At 30.3% G+C, this 23879-nt stretch overlaps 1 protein-coding gene across 1 annotated transcript in view; it reads right to left on the reverse strand.

Annotated features, from left to right (window-relative positions):
• Window positions 1-22888, reverse strand: part of LOC130665801 (ras-related protein Rab-37) — a 108535-nt gene extending 85647 nt beyond the window's left edge. Inside the window, exons 1-3 of the mRNA XM_057466396.1 lie at window positions 22567-22888; window positions 10763-10996; window positions 761-868 (exon numbers count right to left, since the gene is read on the reverse strand). Coding sequence (XP_057322379.1) covers window positions 761-868; window positions 10763-10993 — 339 coding nt within the window. The 5' untranslated portion in view covers window positions 10994-10996; window positions 22567-22888. The remainder of the gene's footprint in view (window positions 1-760; window positions 869-10762; window positions 10997-22566) is intronic.
• Between the last annotated feature and the right edge of the window lie 991 nt (window positions 22889-23879).

A 23879-nucleotide genomic window follows, 5' to 3' on the forward strand; every position in this document is an offset into this window, starting at 1 on the left:
AACTAAGTAAGCCAGTTAAGTCTAAACCAAGGCGAAAATTTAATATATTTCATACCTCCGTAAAAAAAGTCGAATTTGTCTTGTGAAAAACGGCTCCAAATTTCGACTTGGTAAACCAAGTCTATATAAATCAAGTTTTATTTTTGACCCGGGATTATTCGAATATTGTAAAGAGTATAGTTATAAACTTAAATAAATCACTAAACTAAAGAAATAGACTCCTACACTTGACTTGAATCAGACGTAGTTGACTTCAATTTTTAAGTTCAAAAAGTCATATATCGAAGTTAAAGAAAGTAAGTGTAGCCAAAACCAAGTTAACTAAGTCAAATGTAAATCAAAAAAGTTACATAATTTAGCAGTCGAAATCAAATTGTTTTTTTTACCCGGGCTTATTAAATTAGCATTTAAAATCTATGGTAAGAATTTCCCGTGTTGAAAATTTCAAGTCGTGAATATAGACAAAAATATTACTCCCCAATGACACTGATTTACGTATATACGTACATAAAAAGTATCAATACATACAAAAGTATATAAATTGGATCTATACATATCAATGCAAATATGCATTCATACTTCTATTGCATAACAGTATGATGTAGAATATATAAACAATTTTATATAAGATATTTTTTCTTATACATAAATGCATTGCTCACATTGTCATCGAATAATACTAGACATTTGAATATAAATATAGAAATTTATCTATTATTTATCGAAGAAAAGAACATGAAGAATTCGTAAATTTTCTTACCGTAAACCCAATACCGACGGTGGCAGCAAAATTTCCACTGAAACTTCCCGTGTCGAATTGAACTAACAATGATGTTTTCCCAACTCCGCTATCGCCAAGAAGTATAGTCTGGAAATAATCAAATGTTACATTATACGATAATATTTTCGTAAATTAAATTAATTATGTATAATAATAAACTTAAGAGCAGAATACCACGAACTATTTTATTACATCGTGAATAAGAGTATAATAGGACAAAGAAAACTTTTACTAAGTTGTTTACATGGCAGGTGTAGAGTATCAGCTCGTAAAACTAACAAACAATGTATGAGGATATAATAGTAAAAAAAAATATATATATATATAAGTTGAGAATAAATAATACGTTGGAATAGTTTTTGTCTATTGAAAAAATAAAATAAAATAAAATAAAAAATTGAATCCTCCTGTCTCTAAATTACGTAATCGGTCTTAAAGAAAAAGTAGAGTCAATTGGACAGATAAATCGATGGTATTCGTCACGTTTCAAGTAGATTACAGCTCACTCTTCTTTACTATTGAGCAGTTAATTTCTCCACTAGAAAAACAAAAGACGTAATTTTATTTAAACGAATTTTGATAATGACTAATTTCAATATTATTTTTATTATTTTTCCGGTTCCATACCTAATGAACTTCGGGAATTTGAACTTTTACATTTTGAACTTGGAAATTTGAATTTTCGCAATCCCATACAAAGTCGCAAAGCTTCGAAATTTTCCCATAGATCGGCCGATGCCTGGTTTGCAATGATTGACCAATAAATGGCTAACTATACTGGCCCGTGCATGGTAAATCATTGGCAGCCGTCTTTTTGCTTATAAAAACGGCGCACAATTAGCCGCCGTTCGTTGGCCAACGGTTTGATCGAGTGCTCTTGATACCAAGCTTTGGACGATGATTGATTGCCATGATTGGCCAATGCTTGGCATACCGTTATCATCCGATATTTAGCCGATCTTCGGCCTATGCTTGAAAATTGGCAGCCATTCACGGCCCAGTAATGGGCCGATTCTTTTTTTGTATGGGATTTGAATTTTGACGATTTGAACTTTGAATAATTTACTATTTCTTTCATCAAAAATCATTTTTTTTTAATAAAATTATTTTTTTACCAATTAACTTTGATTTATTTATAAGTTCTTCATCATCATCATTAATATTTATAAGAATAGTAGTAGGTTGTTTCATTCATAAAAGCTCAAATTTACCAATGTTCAAATTGCCAAAGTTCAAATTTCCAAGTTCCAATTGTTAAAGTTCAATTTTCAAAGTTTATTAGGTCGGTCACCATTTTTCTATCACACACAGTAAAAATTATTGTGTACTTGTATTAAAAACGGCCTGTGTTAAATTTTGATAAATCAAGACATTTCTTTTTCGGTGTGCAGTCAGAGAATATGAAACTCTCCTTAAATTGTGTATTCAATCATCAAGTTAACGGGACAGATTAATTAATGATAAATTATCATCTCATTAGTAGAACGTCACAAAATATGATTTGAAATGAATGACATAAATGACATATCTATACAGAATTTGCGGCTTCCTGGCACGCGGTTAGTGACCTCGTTGGCATATTACGCGTCGCGCGACGATCTAACCGGAAGTCAACGGTCTTTTCGCTGCTCCCGCATGTCCGTCCAAATGAAAACTAAAAAGACGATGAATTCCATAAACTTCCTACCGACTTAAATTTTTATTGTCACTCGAAATTTTATAAAAAAACAATAAATTTATTATAATTATTCATTTTATTAGTTAATAAAAAAGTTGTTAAATCAAATTTGCAACTAAAATTTATTATATAACAGCACTAAACTTATAAATTACGCCTACAATTCCTAAGGAAATAATGTCACGTGAATAAATATGCATTTTGGAACGTGGATCGCATTACACCCGAACTGATGATGAAGGTCGAACTTAAATGCTCAAAGAAACGTCTTAAGCTACCAAGTGCCCGTGGTTCTCATTCTTGAATATTTTTAATAAAATAAATAAATAATTAATAGTCAAAAAAAAATTCCTCCTAAAGACAAAAAATGTATATTTTTATTTACACAGAAAAAAAATGAATTTATGGCGGAAAAAATTGTCTATCCCCAAGAAAATTTTTCCATTATCAATTGAAAACAAAAATTATCTTCGAGCACGGAAAGAAAATTATGGCAGCGGTTCCCATAATTTTGTGAAATTTTTTCCTATACCATCATAGGAATTACGATCATAAATTATGGGAGCGGTTCCTATAATTATAGGAATGTTTCCCATAATTATAGGAATAGTTCCTATAATTATGGGAATGATTCCCATAACACTATAGGAATGTTTCCCATAATTATAGGAATGTTCCTATAATTATGGGAATGATACCCATAACACTATAGGAATGATTCCGATAATTATAGGAATAGTTACTATAATTATGGGAAACATTCCCATAATTAAAGGAATAGTTCCTATAATTATGGGAATGATACCCATAACACTATAGGAATGTTTCCCATAATTAAAGGAATAGTTCCTATAATTATGGGAATGATACCCATAACACTATAGGAATGTTTCCCATAATTACAGGAATAGTTCCTATAATTATGGGAATGATACCCATAACACTATAGGAATGATTCCTATAATTATAGGAATGGTTCCTATAATTTATAGGAATACTTTCTATAATATTATAGGAACCATTCCCATAATATTATGGGAATGGTTCCTATAATAGTATGGGAACTATTCCTATAATATTATGGGGATGATTCCCATAATGCAATTGAAATAGTTCGTATACTATTATGGGAATAGTTCCCATAATATTATAGGAATAGTTCCTATACCAATATGGGAACCATTTCCATAATAGTATAGGAATGATTCCCATAATGGTATGGGAACTATTCTCATACTATTATGGGAATGGTTTCCATAATATATGGGAACCATCCCTATAGTAGTATAGGTACTATTCCCATACCATTATGGGAACCATTCCCATAATAGTATAGGAATGATTCCCATAATGGTATGGGAACTATTCTCATACTATTATGGGAATGGTTCCTATAATATATGGGAACCATCCCTATAGTAGTATAGGTACTATTCCCATACCATTATGGGAACCATTCCCATAATAGTATAGGAATGATTCCCATCATGGTATGGGAACTATTCTCATACTATTATGGGAATGGTTCCCATAATATATGGGAACCATCCCTATAGTAGTATAGGTACTATTCCCATACCATTATGGGAACCATTCCCATAATAGTATAGGAATGATTCCCATAATGGTATGGGAACTATTCTCATACTATTATGGGAATGGTTCCTATAATATATGGGAACCATCCCTATAGTAGTATAGGTACTATTCCCATACCATTATGGGAACCATTCCCATAATGCATAGCAAAACTTCCAATAATTTTCTTTCCGTGAGCGAGAAAAAAATTTTTTTCATTTCAGAATGCAAAATATTTCTTTCGCCAAGAAATTTTTTTTGTGTATAGAAGAAAAAAAAAGTTTTTGAATGAAATTTATTACTATCAAAATTAAGTGATTTTTTTGAGTAATTATTAAGTTGCAAAGAAATTATTTCGTCACAGTAATTACGCGCACTTTATGTACATGTAAAAAAAGTTAATTAATAAATAATAATTATAATTTACTAACTTGTTAAAAAAGTATTAAATTTAAAATCGAGAAAACTAGATATGCAGCATCATTACAAGACAAGAGACATCCTGTACTTTATACAAGGCCGTGATCATTTGTATGCTAATCGCAACTAGTATACAGCAGTATCGGTCCACACGCGTGAAGCGTAAACGTCAGAAAAACAAAGCTTTCAAAAATTATTACTGTAAATATATATATTATTTAATATGATAAATAAATATAAACTATAATTAGACATTTTATTTTTTTTTATGATTACAAATTTCTTATTTTAATAATTTATATACATTTTTTGGTATGATTAAAATGTAAAGCCGAGTATATAATGAGATAAAAGTATATATGTACATGCATCGTTATATATATTATCAGCATAAAACGTGCATATATACGTAATATAAAACATAAATAAATTTTAACATTATTTAGTAGACGAGATTATAAAATAATAACTTTTTGATTTATTAAAATATATATATTTTGCAAAAATTTATTTAATATATATAATATATGATAACATAAAAAGTTAAATGGATTGCAAATAGCTAATGTAATCGGATTCAAGTGTTAAATTTTATATAAATATAAAAAATGGATTGATCTCAGAGGTGAATATAAATGAAAAAAAAAATATATATATATGTAGATGTATATATATATATATATATATAATCTTTCCCTTCGACATTATGACGAGGACGCTAACTCAATTTGTATGCGGGTATGCAACTCTGCCAGATGCTTGCTTAAAACCAGACAGCCTTGCTCGAGCCTCTTGTGTGTATACATACGAGATATACCTTTACAAAATGTTATTTGGTGTATAATCCATTATTATATTTTAACAATAGTTTAATTATTTATTTTGGAAATTTTTACTAACTTTGCAAGGACAAAGTATATTTTGAAATATGGTTCATCATAAATCATAAGTAATTAATTATTTATTTATTTTTTTTTAATCAATATTACACGGAGAAAAAAATATTGGGAACTTTATTTAAAGAAATCAGTTAAAATTGTGTAATTTTTACTATCTTGAGAATTAGATTTTTATTCGTTCACGCTAAAAAAAATGCTAACTATCACCATCTTGTAATAGGGAATGATAACTATCTGTATGTGATAATCATTAGCATGCTTTTATGTTAACTATTCGTTTCTCGTATAGTAATAATTATTATATTACCGATGGTAATAGTTACTGTCTAAATAGTAATAGTTACCATCTAGATACTACACTGTAAAAAGAGCGGTGTAGGAGGCGCTATTCGGCGGTGTTAAAATACCGGTGTAAAAGCGCCCGGGTCAAAAATAAAACTTGATTCAGGCTTGCTTCGTCTTATTTTCTTTTGAAGTTATCGATTTGCCGACGATTTTTTGATAAGATCTCGACTTTTTCAACTTAAATTTAATTTTTTCCAACTTTTTGAACTTTTTTCATCTTAGTTTCAACTTATTCGTCTTATTCGTCACATTACTTTTGACTTGCTAAACCAAGTCGAAAAAAAGTCATTTATTCGCCTTACTTTCGCCTTAACATATAAAAATTATTTCACCTTAGTTCTGACTTTTTCGACTTATAATTTAAGTCGAATAAGTCTACATCAAGCCAGTTTCGACTTGATTTAGACTTTTTCGCCTTACATTTTAAGTAGAATAAGTCTAAACCAAGGCGAAAACTTAATATATTTCATACCTCCGTGAAAAAGTCGAGTTTGTCTTGTGAAAAACGGCTCCAAATTTCGAGTTGGTAAACCAAATCTAAATCAAGTTTTATTTTTGACCCGGGCGGGGTAACCTACGACCGCTCAGAGTATTAACTTTGGAAAGCTTATAAAACTTAAAAAATATCTTCACACACGCACACACACTCAAACTCACGAGCACGCACACTAAGTAAAATATTTTAACACCGGGAAATTTTATTTAACACTGGTAAAAAATATTCACACCGGTGGCGGCGTTATTTTAACACCGCTTTCGGTGTTGAAATTTAACATCGCAAATTTAAACACCTACACCACTTGGACTTACCCCGGTCATTTTCATATCTAACAGATTATATAAATTATTCAAAATTTTTTACTCATTCATGATTTTATATTAATCGGATAATTCATTATTGTATTCAGAGTATATTGACGGATTTTCATCAAATTCAGTTGAGTATTACGCAATAATTTTATGAATAGTACAGACATAATATCAATTTAATAAAAAAAACTAAATCCGAATTGTGGAGTATGATTATTAATATTAATAACTGTTTAAATCAAATTCCTCGTATTGTTTCCTGATTCATTTGGTATCATCAAAATAATTGTTTTTTTTCCTGTTGAAAAAATTTGACTGTTTAGTATAGTTACTTCAAAAAATTATTTTAAATAATTCTGATCGGGAAATATTTATGTCAAAACCCTGTTTTCTCAACGTCTACTCAGCTGAGGGTAGATCCCTAGAGTAGAAGTACCATTTGTGGACACTGCTCCTATTTCAGACATTAAATACTTTATTTTAATTAATGAAAAATTATAACGCAAAATTTCTATTGTAACAGTGTGATAAAAGTATAAAAGCGAACCCGAGTGAAAACATAAATTCTAGTTTAGTCCTCAATAGCCTCAATTCCTCTGATGTTTTATTTGCCGCCCAGAAAGTAACTCTACTTTAGTACTCAAAATCTTCAAGGAGAACTATAAGGTCTGAATGCGAATATTTTATCGATTTTAAATTATAAGTAAGACCTCAAAATCCTCAACGAATGAAAATTTATAGTTTGGACGAAAAATTTTAAATAGAAAAAGGGAGGGGAGAGAATACGTCGACCCATACAAAAAAAAAGAATCGGCCCATTACTGGGCCGTGAATGGCTGCCAATTTTTAAGCATCGGCCGAAGATCGGCTAAATATCGGATGATAACGGTATGCCAAGCATTGGCCAATCGTGGCAATCAATCATCGGCCAAAGCTTGGTATCAAGAGCACTCGATCAAACCGTTGGCCAACGAACGGCGGTTAATTGTGCGCCGTTTTTATAAGCAAAAAGACGGCTGCCAATGATTCACCATGCACGGGCCAGTATAGTTAGCCATTTATCGGCCAATCATTGCAAACCAGGCATCGGCCGACCTATGGGAAAATTTCGAAGCTTGGCGACTTTGTATGGGGAATGAGACTTTTGAGGTTCAAATGTGGATAAAATTATTCCTGTATGTTTTGAGTATTTTGAGGCTCTAATCCAGATTATGTTATTCCAGTTTAGTCCTCAAAGTGGTAAAAAAGGGTCGTAACTACTACTTTGAGGACTAAACTCGGATAACTTTCTATACTGTTGTCAATTTTAAAATTCTAAATTGATCCTCAAAAACCTCATTGAGAACTTTGAGACTTAAATCCAAATTTGTTTTTTGCTTCGGGAAGACTTTGAAAAATGATATTAGCTATCCGTATGGCTATAGTAGCAATCCACTTGCCACCGCTGCCGTTGGATAGCTGGAATTACTTTGCACAAGATTCCTAACCTAACTAACCTCTAAATAGTTGACCAAGTATCATCGGCATATATGCCAAAAGCTGTTTCGTTATTATCAAAATATTTTTTACGTACTTTAATTGATAGTCTCAACAACAATTAGTAATAAATGATTTCGAATATTCACCAAATACTAAGAATACTTTTAGGTAACAGTTATTTCTGTAAAAAATGTTCATTTAGTTTGTATGTCAGTTATTATTTTTCTAAATTTGAATTCGGATTTATATACCTCGAAGTGGTTTTTTAAAATTTTTAAGTCTATACACGGAAAAAAATTTTCTTTAAAAATTACCTTTAAATTCACTGTAATCGTGGGACGAATGGCATGACCTAATCATTTGTCGGTAAGTAAGATAATTTTTAATTTTTTTTCAACAAATTTTACCGTAGTCTACTGTAAATTTTATTCGGTTTTCGGTAAATTTTGTGAAGCCTAACCTCAAAATAAATAAATTTTTCCGTAATTTTTAATTTGAAAATGGTAATGAATAAAAGCGCCGCATTATGTCCCACGATTACAGTGAATTTAACGGTAATTTTCATCGAAAATTTTTTACCGTGTAACCATAATATACATGTATCAAGGGCCAAAGATCCAGAGCTTATATTAATCATGAGCCTTCGATACTTATCATATGCAAATAGACTTATTGAAGATAAACCATCTGGAATATCGGGAATTCGGTGATAGATTGACGTGAGCTTCTATAGAGGAAATAGAGAGTACTATTATACAAGCTACCATCAAAGATATATCGCAGTCAACACAAGCGTTTGATGGCCATAATCAGATTCCAATAGACCATTCACTCCATTATATACCACTACTATTGCTGCTTTAGCTATCAGCATAATACAAGTGCGTTTATCGTGGGTTCATAGCAAATATAGAAGTATCTCAAGGAAATTATCATCATTCCTCAAACCAGTAGTCGAGATAGTTAAGTAAATAAATAAAAATTAATTATTACATATAAATCTGTCTCATTTGACACGAGATTTATTATGAGACTTTAAAACAATTGAGAATATAAGGTAAGATATGAAATTGTTGGGTAACCATGTAACCAAGTACGCAATTATCCCTTATAAGATATAATATACACAGTTTTCTATATCTCGTAAAAGAGCCAATAAGGGAGTACAGGGTAGCTGTGTATGGGCAGTAAGCCTTAAAGACCGGTATCAGAAAAAAAAAAAACAAGCAAGAGAGAGACAGTGATAAAGAGTGAATATAAAGAATGAAAGAAAAGAGCAAATGAAAGAAAGCGCGGTAAAAACCGGCTCATGACGATAAGGGACCCCCTACCGGTTCTATGCGCCAGGTACCTACTTTGGATCATTCCAAAGAAGTCAGGATTTTGCCGCTTACGCCTCTCTTTTTATATTCTTCTTTATTTCTTTGGCTTGTTCGGATGTTGTATTTGTTGAAAGTTGAGATCCTTTAGCACACACATAAATACATACACACGTAAATACACAACAGGGTATGTGTGCCTTAAAAATACTGTGGTACAGAAACGAGCCGACTAAGCGGCGCCCCTTGCAAGAGAGTACATAATCTCGATGAAATTATAGACGACAAGCTTGAAAAAGGTATATGTGTATAAGTTTTAGTTTTGTAGGTAGAGTAAGAAAATAAAAGAGAAATGAGAATGAAGAATGAAAGAAAAGGAGAAGAAGAAGAAGAAGAAGAAGAAGAAGAAATCGTTTACTGTGGAAACGTGCAGTGTTGTCAGACAGCAAGGCGAGGCTAAAGAAAAAGACAAGGATGTAAAGAGATACCGAAGTATAGAGTAAGAAATATATACGAGAATTCAAAAAAAGGAATAAGAAAGATATAAGGGAGAGAGAACAGAAACAACTTGGGGGCCGTACCGGACCATCATGCCAAGTATTCGCGATCATTATTCCACTTGTTTTACTCTATAACACCAGAGGGAATAACCTTGAAAGCTCGGAGAATAACAAAAAATGTTTATAAGCTGCAAGAGTTTTCGTATATGTTAAGTGTTATTTTATTTTATGTTTTATTTTGCTTGTACAACCATACAATTTTCTTAGAATTCATATAATCATTTTTGTATTCTATTCATGAAATATTCTTGCATTCTATTTCGGTATGACTTTTGAATTCGATCGTTATTTCGAATAACGATCACTTGATGCAAATGTTCTTACAAAATTCCGTCATACACTGAAAAAAATAATCGGTAGTAGCTACCTATTGGCAATCTGTAGCTGCTACCGATTATTTTTCGGTAGCCGCTACCGATTATTTCTTTACCAGTTACCTAATTTTTGGTAACAGCTACCGAATAATTTTCGGATACAGCTACCGATTATTTCGGTAACGGCTACCGAAATAATCGGTAGCTGTTACCGAATAATCGGTAGCCGTTACCGAAATAATCGGAAGCGGCTACCGAAAAATCATCGGTAGTAGCTACCGACTGCCAATCGGTAGCTGCTACCGAAAATTAATCAGTAGCAGCTACCGATTATTTCGGTAACGGGTATTGAAATAATCGGAAGCGGCTACCGAAAAATCATCGGTAGTAGCTACCGACTGCCAATCGGTAGCTACTACCGATTATTTTTTTTAGTGTAATTTAGCGTGCTTATAATAGTGGACTTTTATAGATTCTCGTTATTTATATTGAGGATTTAAATAAATTTACTTTTTTGATCTGCGTTCAACGACTACGTTTGTTATAAAAATATTTAATGTCACAAAATTGTTAAAATACCTTGTGAGCAGTATCTTCAGCATCTCTGCCAAATTCGCGTCGTGGACTAGTTTTTGTAAAACTTCTGTTACCCGTAGACTGATATTTACTGTTTAAAAGCTCAGCAGGTGGTTTGTAATCTCTATAACCTGTTGGAGATGGTGTTGCTACTGGCACTTGATCTCTTGGAGTTAAAGAATGTTCATTTGATCCGTTCATCTCTAATGCATCGTCATTAATGTCTTGAGTCATGATCTGTAAAGAAAAAAAAAAATAACATGTTTAAATTTTTTTGAGCAACAAAGTAAATTATGTATATAACTAAACTTCATCTTGTTTCTCTTTTAACTCTAAAAAACATAATAATAAATATGTCGATACTTTTTAGAAGCCATCAAAGAAAAATAAGAAGCTTTCGATGCAAAAAGATTCAGTAGAAGAAGAAATGTTGAATGTTTCAAGAAAACGAAAAACTTTCCAATCCCATATTACTCTTTTTTTCTATAGATTTTCTTTCGTAGAAATTTTTTTCTTTGTTATTCTTACGTATATTCCCATTGGAAAACGAATTACATCGGATTTATTCAACATCTCTACAGAAATAAACCTTTCCCAAAGTACTATTATAAATCATACATGCATTTAAGTGAAATTTCCGTCCTTGCATTTTGATCATTATTACATAGAAAGTAAGAAACTTTAAAAAATAGTGTTTGAAATTATAACCAGGAACTTGGGTGTCATTATAGGGAATTGTAACATTTAAAACAATAAATTTTATAATACGAGTCATAAATTTTTAATGCAAGTTGTGATTTTTAAAGGTCAAATTTAATTTTTTCTGCATACTCTCTTTAAATGAATCAGTGAAAAGTACTGCAAATCAGTATGCATATCTGCGAATCAATTCCAAATATATCACTGATTGTATTCACTGCTCTCTAAAAATAAATTAGTGAAATTCTCGCGAATCAGTGGATAGTCACTATTTCTACAGCTATATAATTATACCACTAATTCAACCAGTGGTTATACTTATAGCTGGTTCCCAGTGAATATTCACTAATATGAAGTGAATTTCACTGATTCATTTTTAGAGAGTAGTTGGAATACTTTTTACTTATTCATTTTAAGAGAGTAGGCAATGAATTCTAGTATTTATACTATAATTATTTACATTTTATTATAAAAAAATGTTGGAAAATCCAAAAGTGCACACCTCAATCGCTCAATTTATTTTTAATCATTACTTTTATTATTATATAATATTAATATGTTTTTTTTTATTATGAACTTTTATTCAACTTACAAATTATCAATTTGATTTTTTAATTTTTATTTCTTATTTTCAGTTTAATACTTTTTTACTAACATTTTTTTCTAAATATCCCGCCTTGTTTTGTCTTAAATGTCGCTTTTTTTTTTCAAACATATTGATACGCTAGTGCTGCCACCAGTAGTTGATAGAGAGAAACAATGAAAAAAATAATAACAACAGTAAAAATAGCAGCTAAATTTTTCACGAAGAATCAGTTTTCACGTTTTTTATTAATTACACCAAAACAAAAAGGATTCAGATAGTAATTTTTGAAAGGGTTCTTGTGATCAGAAATACACAGATAATAAAAAAAAAACTAAGTCGATAAGTCTTGTTTTTCGAAAGTTATCGTGTTTAGACGAGTCCGAACACCACAATTGACGCACTGAGGGCTTCGGACTAAATCATTTTTTAAAAATTAATCACATCATTAATAAAATAAGGATTGCATTGAAAAATGTTCCTTAATAAATTTCCTTTAAAATGGTATATATCATTAACAACTTGGGTGTACTATAAAGAAAGTAGAGAGGATTTAAAGTCCGTGAAAGGGCCGAGAGTGAGAGAGTGACAGTAAAGCACACCTAACGCTTTCGCGATTGAGGTGTGCAAAAGAATTGCTATTTAGACTGATAGTCTTTACTAATCATTTTATCATTGTATATTGCTCGTAGTTTCTCAATTTATTCTCTAAAAATGAATCAGTGAACAGTGCTACAAATCAGTAAATATTCACTGCGAATCAGTCGTAAGTATATCACTAATTGAATCAGTTATACTTGGGACTATTTATGCAGTGAACATTCACTGATTGGAGTACTTTTCACTGATTCATTTTAAAAGAATACGTAGATCTACTCAGGTCTATATGCACAGTAAAATACGAACCGTCAAAGTGTAAAAAAAGCGTGTGCTTAAATTCTGAGTGTTGAATTTTTAACACTTTTGTGTGTCAATTTAATCAGTCACGTGAATTAGTGAAAATTAGTGATTATTTACTAATTCCAAGTGCAAACCGAACCCCTAATTTCAAAAAGTGCTTCGGTTGGTACTCAAAATTAGCGAATATTCACTTATTTCATTTATTTATGTTTAGAGAGTAACATATAAATAAGTGTAAAACGTTCGTTTTACACACGATATATATTAATTTCGACGAATCCTTCTTTACTGTGCGTAGGTACACTTTTTTTTGCATGATTAGATCTACGTAGATTGGCATAGATTTATATGTAGATCTATGAAGATTTGATATAGCTGATGTAGGTATATATTAGATCTAATGATGCATAAAAAAATGTATTCAACACGGGCCTGTGTAGATCTACTTATAGATATACGCAGTAGACCTGCGTAAATCAATTACTTGAATCTACATAGATATACGTAGATCGCCATAATGGAACCAATTAAATCTACGTGGATCTAATCCGTTTTTTCACGGATAACTAAATAAGCTATGTTCTAATTACATTTATCAATCTAAAAGACAATAATCGCATTTAAATAAATGAAGACCAAGCAAAGAAAAATTGAATTAGTTACTAAAAAGTGTACTAATTAAGAAAAAACGATAGCCAGGAGAAGTTAAAAAGAAAAGTATGTCTTGATAGTGTAAAAAGAAATAAACAGAGTCTTCTTTAGTCTTTATAAAATCTGAGATACAACACGCCACCGCCCTCCATTTCATTTCGCCCTTCAGACCGCCCCATAAAACCTTGGGGAAAATACAGGGGTGGCCCCACCTCTCTAAAATATAAGACCTCGAGTTGCTCTCACGTTTTATTTCTCAATTGCACTCTCGCAGCCCAACAATAAAAGTCAATTAATGTCTTTTTCTCCAATTAAATAATAAAAAAAATTTATCCCCTTTTTATAATCATCTCTTATTTTCTTATTCCAAATATTGCATGCGGAATCGAGTTTTTTTACAAAAAATCCAAGCAAAACAGCATCATTTTCTTTTGTACAATAAAAATAAAAATTATGCTGAAAATTGGAACCCAATGCGACGCGTACGTGATCGAAAAATATATACGTCTATATACACATGTATTTGTGACAGTACTTTTTGTGATATATAAATTCATTTTATACACCCGCAAGGAATAAAAAGATCGATGGTTGTTAGAGAATTTATTCACAAGAGATGAATCGAAGAAGACAAACGATTTATTTTATTTTGAAATAAATGTATAAAATGGTAATAATATGTTATTATTATAAAAATCTATTGCTGTATCGATCATCACTTGTTGACATATGAAAAATTTTTTGCATTACTGAAAAACTATATACATTTTTAGACTGCGTTATTAATATCAATCATAAATAAATACTGTTTATTTTTTTAAATGTCAATGATAATTTTACTGACACCCACAGTGCAAGTGATATATAATGTCAATTGGCGGTATCATATTTATATATATATATATTTGGTCTCTAATTCTATATTGTGAGAATCAAGTGACATACTGGCATCAATCGATCATTTGATAGCCGATATTGCTAACTACCAGCCACAAAACACATCGAGTATCACGTTTATGAACATCGGAAACGTTAATACAAACGCTGTCGATATTCCCAGGGCTCGGATGGGATCGACCGCCTGTCGGTATCTAGGATTATCGGCATTTCCGGGCGACGTATACTCTTCTCTACTCTACTCTTTACTCACTTTTGCACGATGGGATAAATTCAAAAGGGACAAAGGCCAATCCAGCCGTGAACGCTAAAAGAAAAGCCGATAGAGATAGACTAAGCCATATAAAAAAAAATATATATATATATATATATATATATAAATATATGTATATGTATATGTATATGTATTTAGAGAGAGAGATAGAGAAAGGAAAAATAAAAATAAAACAATGTAGAAAAATGAACAAATAGGAAAATGGAAAAGTTAAACAAAACAACTCGTGTAATTCCTTGCTCAATTAGTCTTTTTAAAATTCCTTCATTAGTTAGTCACTTTTGCTCTATATTTAATTGTTAGGTGATACATACACACTAGATCAAAGGAAATTTTAAATATTATACGAGAACAAATATGATGTAGATCAGTTTTGAATTAATAAACTCATAATTTAAAGGTGAAACATGCCATGGAATCTTTCACATAAATAATTTTTAAAAAGGTGATGATATTTCTCTGTTATTTCCACGATGAAAATTCTTTACGAAAATTTTTCAAGAGTAAAAAAAGTTGTTATATTGTTACTATGAATTTGTTACATTTTACTTATTGATAAACTATAAATCCAATATATATATTGGATTTTTATTCGTGGTGAAATTTCCGACACCAAATTCTATAATCTCGTGATGAGAACTTTCTACTTCAGCGTAATAAGATTTTATCCCATAAATAGGTTTGCTATCTACGTCATTGGCGTTTGAAAGCTTATTTTCTATAGATAATTAAGCTAATCGTTGACACTAAATGTAAGTAAAATAAATGAATGATAATTTTTAAGTATAAAATGAAAAATAAACATTTTCTGCGATACTTTAAAACCAAGTATGCACACTACATGTAGTCGAAATTAGCATACTTGCCTAATAACATTGAAACTCCACACGGAGAAAAATGAACTATATACTCTCTAAACATGAAAAAGTGAAACAAGTGAATGTTCACTAATTCAAAGTACCAATCGAACCATTTTTTGGAATAAGTACATGACTAGACTGAGCAAAAAAAAATTGACTATTTTCATTTTTTTTAAGTATATTGAAAATATTATTTGAGATGACAAAAAAAAATTACTGTGAAAATTTGAGCTCTTAATATTAAGATTAAGAGGTCTGTCATCGTAATTGGTTTTTTTTTTTTTTTACTGAGTGAGTTTTGGTCTCATAACTTCCCAGCCATCGAGATAAACGAAATTGACTGAAATACATCACTTAGGGAAATCGAATGCTCTACGTAAGTATTTTATAGTATGTTTATTAACAAAATTATTAATTCAGTTCTTTTTTTTTTTAGGCAATTATTTAAGATTCCAATATCATGTGGATTTGGTCAGGCTTTTTTTAAAGTTTTTTTTCTAAATATATAGAAAATAATCCAAATAAAGATAGATTATTACTTATTGATGAAATGGGAATTCGTGAAAGCTAACTGTTGATTCAAAATGCCTTAATTTTGTCGAACTTCCTGACGTTGAAAAAGATGATGTAGATAAAAAAAAGACGTTAACAGAAAAAGCGAATCATGGTTTAGTGTTTATATGTTTCAATCATTGACTGCAGTCAATAGCTGTCTTTGCTTCACATAGCCTTACTTCAGGCTTTGTTTTGGCGAAGTTGATTACAAAATAGCTTTAATATAGTAATTGTAAGATCTGCACCAGAGTTTTGGGAATAGTTACTGATCGTTCTCATGCTACTCCAAATCGTAAATTTTGGAGTAAGATGGGAATCAGCGCACAAAAGAACAATTTAATAACATATTTTAAGCATGATCCTAGTGCTGAACGGAGACTTATTTTTTCTCTGATACACCTCATTTAATGAAAACATCAAGGAACAGATTATATTATAAAAAGACATTTGACAAATACATGACAGGTCCATATGATCTACCAAATTGCCGTAAATTACAAAAAATGATCAAAAATTGAATGTCCAGTCAAAATCCGAGGAAGAGCATGTAAGTTATTCGGCAGTTACATTTTCAAAATTAATATTTAATTACATATATTTCTTAAATACTTTAATTGGCTGTGTAAAGTAGTGCATTTATTTGTACTTAATTTTTTTCCTTCAAGTTAGGAATATAATAACTCTGAAATAAGTTTCCTACCAGGGACATTACAAGATTTGGGCGCAATCTAGTGGCGAGCATCGAACTACTCCCGCCTTTGCTGTCTAGCACCATATAACTTCCTCTCCTCCATATTTATCTCTTCTCCCAAAAAATTATTCTCTTGGTTTGTCTTGATGATAGCTAACAACAGCGGGAGTATGTTCGGTGCTCACCACTAGATCGCGCCTAATACAGCTTGTAATTTCCCTGGCAGAAAACTTATTTCAGAGTTATTATATTCCCATCTTGATGCAACTATGGGACGGGTACACATCTCTGTTATTCAACAGAGTGGTAACAGTCTTTTATGATGATAATATACCTTGTATTACGATAAGACATTAATGTTGTCTCGAATACTTATTCTCGATATACAAAAATAGAAAATATTTTAGTCAAATATTTATTATCCTAGTATAATCGATTCATGTTGGTTTTTTTATTTTAAAACTATAAATGCGACTATATTCTATACATAGACTAACATGCAAATTGACCCATCGACAGAAAATCCGCCTGTGCTATGTATTATATATTATACAAGTCTATTGTTTTACGTGAAATATTATATTTACTGCATACATTATAAAAAAAAAAATGTTTTGACGGAAAATTAACATATAAATACTATCAATGTGTTTATGAAGAAGAAGAAAAACATACAATTACAATCAACGAAAACAATTCTACGAAATTTTCTATACGCATATAAAACTATCGCGCATGAAAAATATCGTACACAATAAATTAAAACAAAAAAAAAAAGAAAACAAATATTCCTGTTGCTCTATTATTGGGTTTTATTTATGCATAAAATAAACGTCTTTCATTTAAACAAAATAAATAAAAATGTATTCATATTTTTTCAATTCCGAAATCAAATATGCGATCGAAGTATTTCGAAAGTTTTTATTAATTATATCACAAAAGAAAATTAATTGGAATTAGGGGTTTTCGAATTGACCAAGAATTTAATTCAAGAATGAAATGTTATTTTTTTGAATAACTCAGAATCAATTTTTGACTAATCGATCTTAAATGTGGACCAGCTTCGATGGCTAATAAGCCTTTTGGATCAGCTCGAAGATGATCTATATTGAATAAGCTGATTAAAAGATAGAGAATATTTTACGCACCCAACCACTTGGACATTATCCTGGATACAGGATGTATACACATGTAGAATATGATAGTTTTCTATATAATACCTTCACTCTAAATTCATTAGCGCTTTTCACAGTGACAGTTCTAAGATCCTGATAATTTCAGGCCTCATTTATTGACAAATTTTTTAAGAAAAAAAAAAAAAATCAAAGAAGTATTTTTTTAGGATCGAATTTAACCGAATTAGAAACAAGCAAAATAGAAATTATTTTGAAATTCTGTAATATCATTGGCTATTAAACTTTTTGTTTGAATATTCATTTATATTAAACTATTAAACTATTATACATTATAATTTTTTAGTATGCATATGAATTTGATTAAATAACTCCAGTTAATTAATTATTTTCTCTTTAAAATATATCTCCATTTAACATACAAAAGAAATCTTTTTGAAAAAGCCTTGCTCCGACATAACTCATCAGTCTCTCGCATAGAAACTTGACTTTCATAATAATTTCCCGCACAGATTTCAAATGAAAATCCCACAGTCTTTTATAAATGTCAGCAGCAAAACTTCTCTCAGTCCAGAAAAACAAGTAGTATAATTCATTCCAGGTGCTGAAATTTAGCAGCCTTAACTCTCATACGTCAAACCCGAATTTATCGCAAAACTTACATATATTAATTTATATGAAAAATTTATTGCTAAGTAATAGACATTTCATTTGAAAATTAGTTTTTTAAATCTAAAATAATAAAAATATTTATCTTGAACAAAAACAATTTATAGACATACGTTTATACATCATAGATATATGTCAAGAGATCAATGACAAAAAAGACTAACGAGCTTCAAATGCATGACTGCAGCATGAAGCGGCAACATAAAGCTTCAGTTAAATCTACTATAACTATACCTATCACTATATAGTTTCCTTTTCTCTTTCGTCCCTTGCAAGCGTATGGAGCTCGCCATCAAAGCGCTCTCTATATTTAGCCGAGTCGCCCGCCCACGAACATCAACCAAGCAAGCAACCACCAACACTATTAAATATATATATATATATATACATATACACACACTAATACATAGATATTATATGCAGCCACCGTACAATATATCACACACATGTCCATAGCATATAGTATAAAATATAAACGTAGCTATATATGTGAAGAGTGCAGTTACAGATTGTAATCACATGCATACATATGTTCGTATACATGTATATGTACAATGCGTATATACCTATTGTCGACCCTTACACGCTATATTTGATGATACTGGGTCTCAGAGTCAAGGATTTATTGGAAAATTCACCTCTCGAAAAAGGCTTATATTCGAATTCTAGAACCGAAAATACATAAAGTAAATTATATATACATATACTTGTATAATCCTTGATACACGGCTTTGAACTTTGATGGTGAGAGATAATTAATACGTTAGTGTAGCACGCGCGGGATTTAATCAGCGTGTAATCAAAGGCTCGAATAGTTTGACGTATACTAAATATTTAATGGAATTTTCTTTTATAATACTTTGCTTATAATGAAGTTACTAAATAATGTAGTATTTTCTTCATTTACCGTATAATGTAGTAACGAGTTACGTAAAATAATGTAAGGTTATAAATTTTTCTGATATAAATTTTATATCCATCTTTTATTTGGAACAAAATAATGGTAAAAATATTGTTTTTTGAATGACAATTTATGAATAATGAATTTAGATGCAATAAATATCAGGATATTGATGTCTAATATAAATTTCGGGCCTTGTATATATGTATATATACACACATCAGGTCAAAGATAGTTTCTGGTATATTCTTTGTTCCAAATTTTGCGTCATCACTCATCACTGATAATGACCAAAAGTACAGCGCCTCGACAAACTTCGACGTAAGTTGAAAGAAAAAGTGAGCACTTTTAACACTCTTCGCTTGAAGTGTTTTTTTGAATAAAGTGTCTACATTCAACTGTATTACATTTGTATCAATTGATGATATACTTTTAAGTCTATAGTTCAGATCTATATATAGTTTCGACGCTAAATATTTTAACGAAAGATGGAAAGATTTAGTAAACTAAATTTGATTGACAGCACTATCTTTCGTTATCAATGTGATTAGATTACAGTTTTCACTTGCTTACAAACAAAAATGATAATGTATTATGTGATAAGGGAAGAAACAACAAGAATTCATACAATGGAAAGTTAGCTGCCGAGCCGTGTGTCACATTTGTTTCGAAATACCTTTCATTATTAAAAGTATATGTAAATTTTAATAATAATTACTTGCATGGAAGTTTCAAGTTTCAATGCCTCATAATACTCATCTCTTAGATATTGTTTTCAACTTACTGCTCATATTCAAAAATTATTAATTTTAAGTTCGATAAACCACTCAAACACTCAATTCACGGAAAAAAATGATTGACAATAATTGTAGTTCAACCTCTAATTATTTATGTTATGTTCAATAACTAATGTCGTTTCAGTTAGTAAAATTATGATTTTAATGTTTAAACTGCTATAATTAACAGTTAATCATTGGAATATACCGCTTTACTATTTAAAATTACTACTCAAACCTTAAGAAACTACAAGACACTTGTCAAAAAAATGCATCTGTTATTAATTTCTTACGTTCTACTCAGTAATATTTACTGAGATTCAATCTAGGCGCGCTGTTGACAAGAATCTCAGTAATATTTACAAATATTTTTTTTCCGTGAAGTGTATTATTTTAACTATACATCAAATGTGTTACAGTACTTACAAAGGAAAATGCATTTTACTATCTAAAATATCGCGCCTGGGTTCTTTGAGTACAAAATGAGGTTCGCATGAGGTTTATGAGTTTGAAATGACGTTCAATTTACTCAATGAGGTTTTTGACTGAGGGTCAATAAACTTCATTGAGGGCGTAATAAGGCTCACTCTGCTGTTTTGAGGATTGAATGAAGAGCAAGAACCAAAAATAGTGTGAAATGAGGGCTAAAATTTTAACTCGGGATAAGAAATAAAACTAGTTTTTCGTATTATAGCGACTCAAAATACATTTCACGGTGAGTTAAACATCTATAGTTTGCTTATAGCAAATCAGCATTACTGCACACTTGGTTTTAGAATGAAAGGCAGCTTACTGAAGTCTATAATGATGCATATTAGCATATCTCATATGACATTGACACTATCCATTTCCCTGACTAGGAATATCATTATTAACTCATTTCAAACGAGAATAATTTCTCTGTGTATTAAATAAAACCATGATTTCCTAAATGACAAAAAAGATGTATCAAAAATCAAATATACAAATTTTTTATTATTATTTTTGAATTTCATATTTCAAGTATCATAGAACATGATCCCACAATCGTACTGATCCATTATGGGTCATGAAATATTTTAGACATCATGGAAGATTGCCAAATCCTGACCAGAGCGACAATTTCCCACACGGAAAAAAATGAACTATATAAATTGAGAATGACAAGTAATATAATGATAAAGTGATTAGTAAATACCATCATTCTAAATAGTCATTTTTTCGTTTATGATTAAAACGTGAATAATTACAGGAAAAGTATGAAAATTTATTGTCTATGTAAGAAAAATTACTATTTGAACTTTAAAAATCGTAACTAATACTTAGAATATAGACGACACGCATTATAAAATTTACTATTTGAATGTTAAAATTCCCCATATTGACAATTGTTCCGCGTTATAATTTCAAATAGTAATTTTTAAAGTTTTTTTTTTCTGTGCATGATAGATGAACCCTTCAATCTCCTCCGTCCATCTTACGGTTTTAAATAAATTAATATTATTATTTTTGAATTTCATATTTCAAGTATCATAAATATACAAATTTAAAATATTTATTTACATTTTTAAGTATTAACAGAAAAAAATTAATTAACTCAACTAAAGAAAACAATTTCGTAATTTTTTATTCGTCAAAATATATATATCAGAGTTTTGAATGAATTAATAGAGCAGCATAAAATTACAACTTAATTAACATATTAAATGTAGTTTGTTTAAAAACTTAATTCAACAGGTTAATATAGTATGTAGTTTATATGAATAAATGAACATAAATCCCAAGATAACAGAATAAAAATAGATTAACTACAACAGCAATTAGATATACCCCTCGAACTGTTTTTCAAACCGCAAACACAGGGTTTTATTATTCTACCACACGTTGATCCAATAAAACTCTGTCGGCAAGCTCATCAATGTGAAATTGGATCGATGGGATTCCCCCATTCTTTTTTTTTTATTCCCTATTATATTTACCGTTACATGAACGTCACTCGCAGCACGATAATAATGTAAAGAAACGTGGATATATACACACAAAGTAACTAATATGATGCATAAGTAGATAACCTTCTTTTTTTATAACGTTACTGTAAATGCATAAGCCTGATAAAATTTTTAACCTCTACCTATTTTAAAAGCTTCAGAATAATTTTAAAAATCTAAATTTGTTTATAAATTTTCATCAAATTTTTTTTATAATTTAAATGAACTTTAAATTACATCAAAATATTTACCTAAAGGTAGTATTTTATAAAATACTTAAATATAGGTCGAGGTCTACTGTATTGCTTTCCTTCTCTGAAATTGATCACGTGACACTAAACTCACTCACAAGTAACACTGTAATGTTTGTTCAATTGTCTATAAATTTAACAGTTAAACTTAAACAATAATATAATATCACAACAAAGCAATTTAAATCTTAAGTTTGTAAGCTCATTAAACAACAATAGCCACAGAACATGTCTTTGTTTTATTATAAAATAAATTTATTATAAGCTTTCGTACTACTGAAGCTTGCGGGTTATTCTATCTCTATATTCACACAATATACGAAGGACGAATTCGCGGGCATGCGCAATTTAAAAAATTTCTCTGTACAACTCGATATCGTTGCTACGTCACTGGTCAGTGACGTCATCAGATTTCGTCATCGATTGCACACGTGTCTAATTGGCGGGAAATTAATTTCATTATCAATTAAGACATTTTACATTTTATTATCATATATTATAATTATAAATTAATTTTCAAAATGTAATACTCCCATTTTTTCGAAAGAAGTTCTTCAAGTCTTATTTTTTGATACGATTAAAAATATGCCCGGTAATGGTAAAATCAATTTTTAAAATCGATAGCTATTCGTTTACTACAAATGTGAAACTCCCACGTGACGTATAATTTAGTCGAGTGTTATTTTTATAACAATTGATCATTAAATCTTTATCAATGTCACAGTTTATTGATCAAACATCAAATTATAATTTTTCTATTATTATAAAAATTGATTTTTTGTAGTGGAATATTAATGATATTGATAAAGAATAATTATACCTTTTATTATAAGTGTTCAAAGAGTTATTTAAAAATTTGATAAACTGTTATCTTGGATAGCAAAGCAGAGCCATGGTAACCCTTCCGTGAAGTATTGGCAACAGAATATACAGCACAGAGTGAAGATAATATAACTTTGCAGCCGATAAAATCACACTCCGTGACGTTAAATTACCAACCCTCTGAGGGGTATATTGAGGGAAAATGTGAATATAGCGTGTGATAAGGATAGTTATAGTTGAAGTGAAAAAGAAATATATATGTGGGCGGTTTAATGATTTTGACCTGCGCGATTGTACAATCTGATCCAGCAGCTTCGCAAGCTCGACGCAAGATGGCAACTGTGCTTTGCGTTACGTAAATTCTTTGTCCGTTGCCCGTTTTTTTGCTATCGTATAAAACATGTAATTTTTAATTTCCGCTTTACATTTGTGAAATTATTAACAATCAGCCCGTGTGCTAAATATTTTTTCATCTACATAATTCACTGCCT

Source organism: Microplitis mediator, chromosome 3 (genome assembly GCF_029852145.1).
Source record: "Microplitis mediator isolate UGA2020A chromosome 3, iyMicMedi2.1, whole genome shotgun sequence".
NCBI lineage: Eukaryota > Metazoa > Arthropoda > Insecta > Hymenoptera > Braconidae > Microplitis > Microplitis mediator.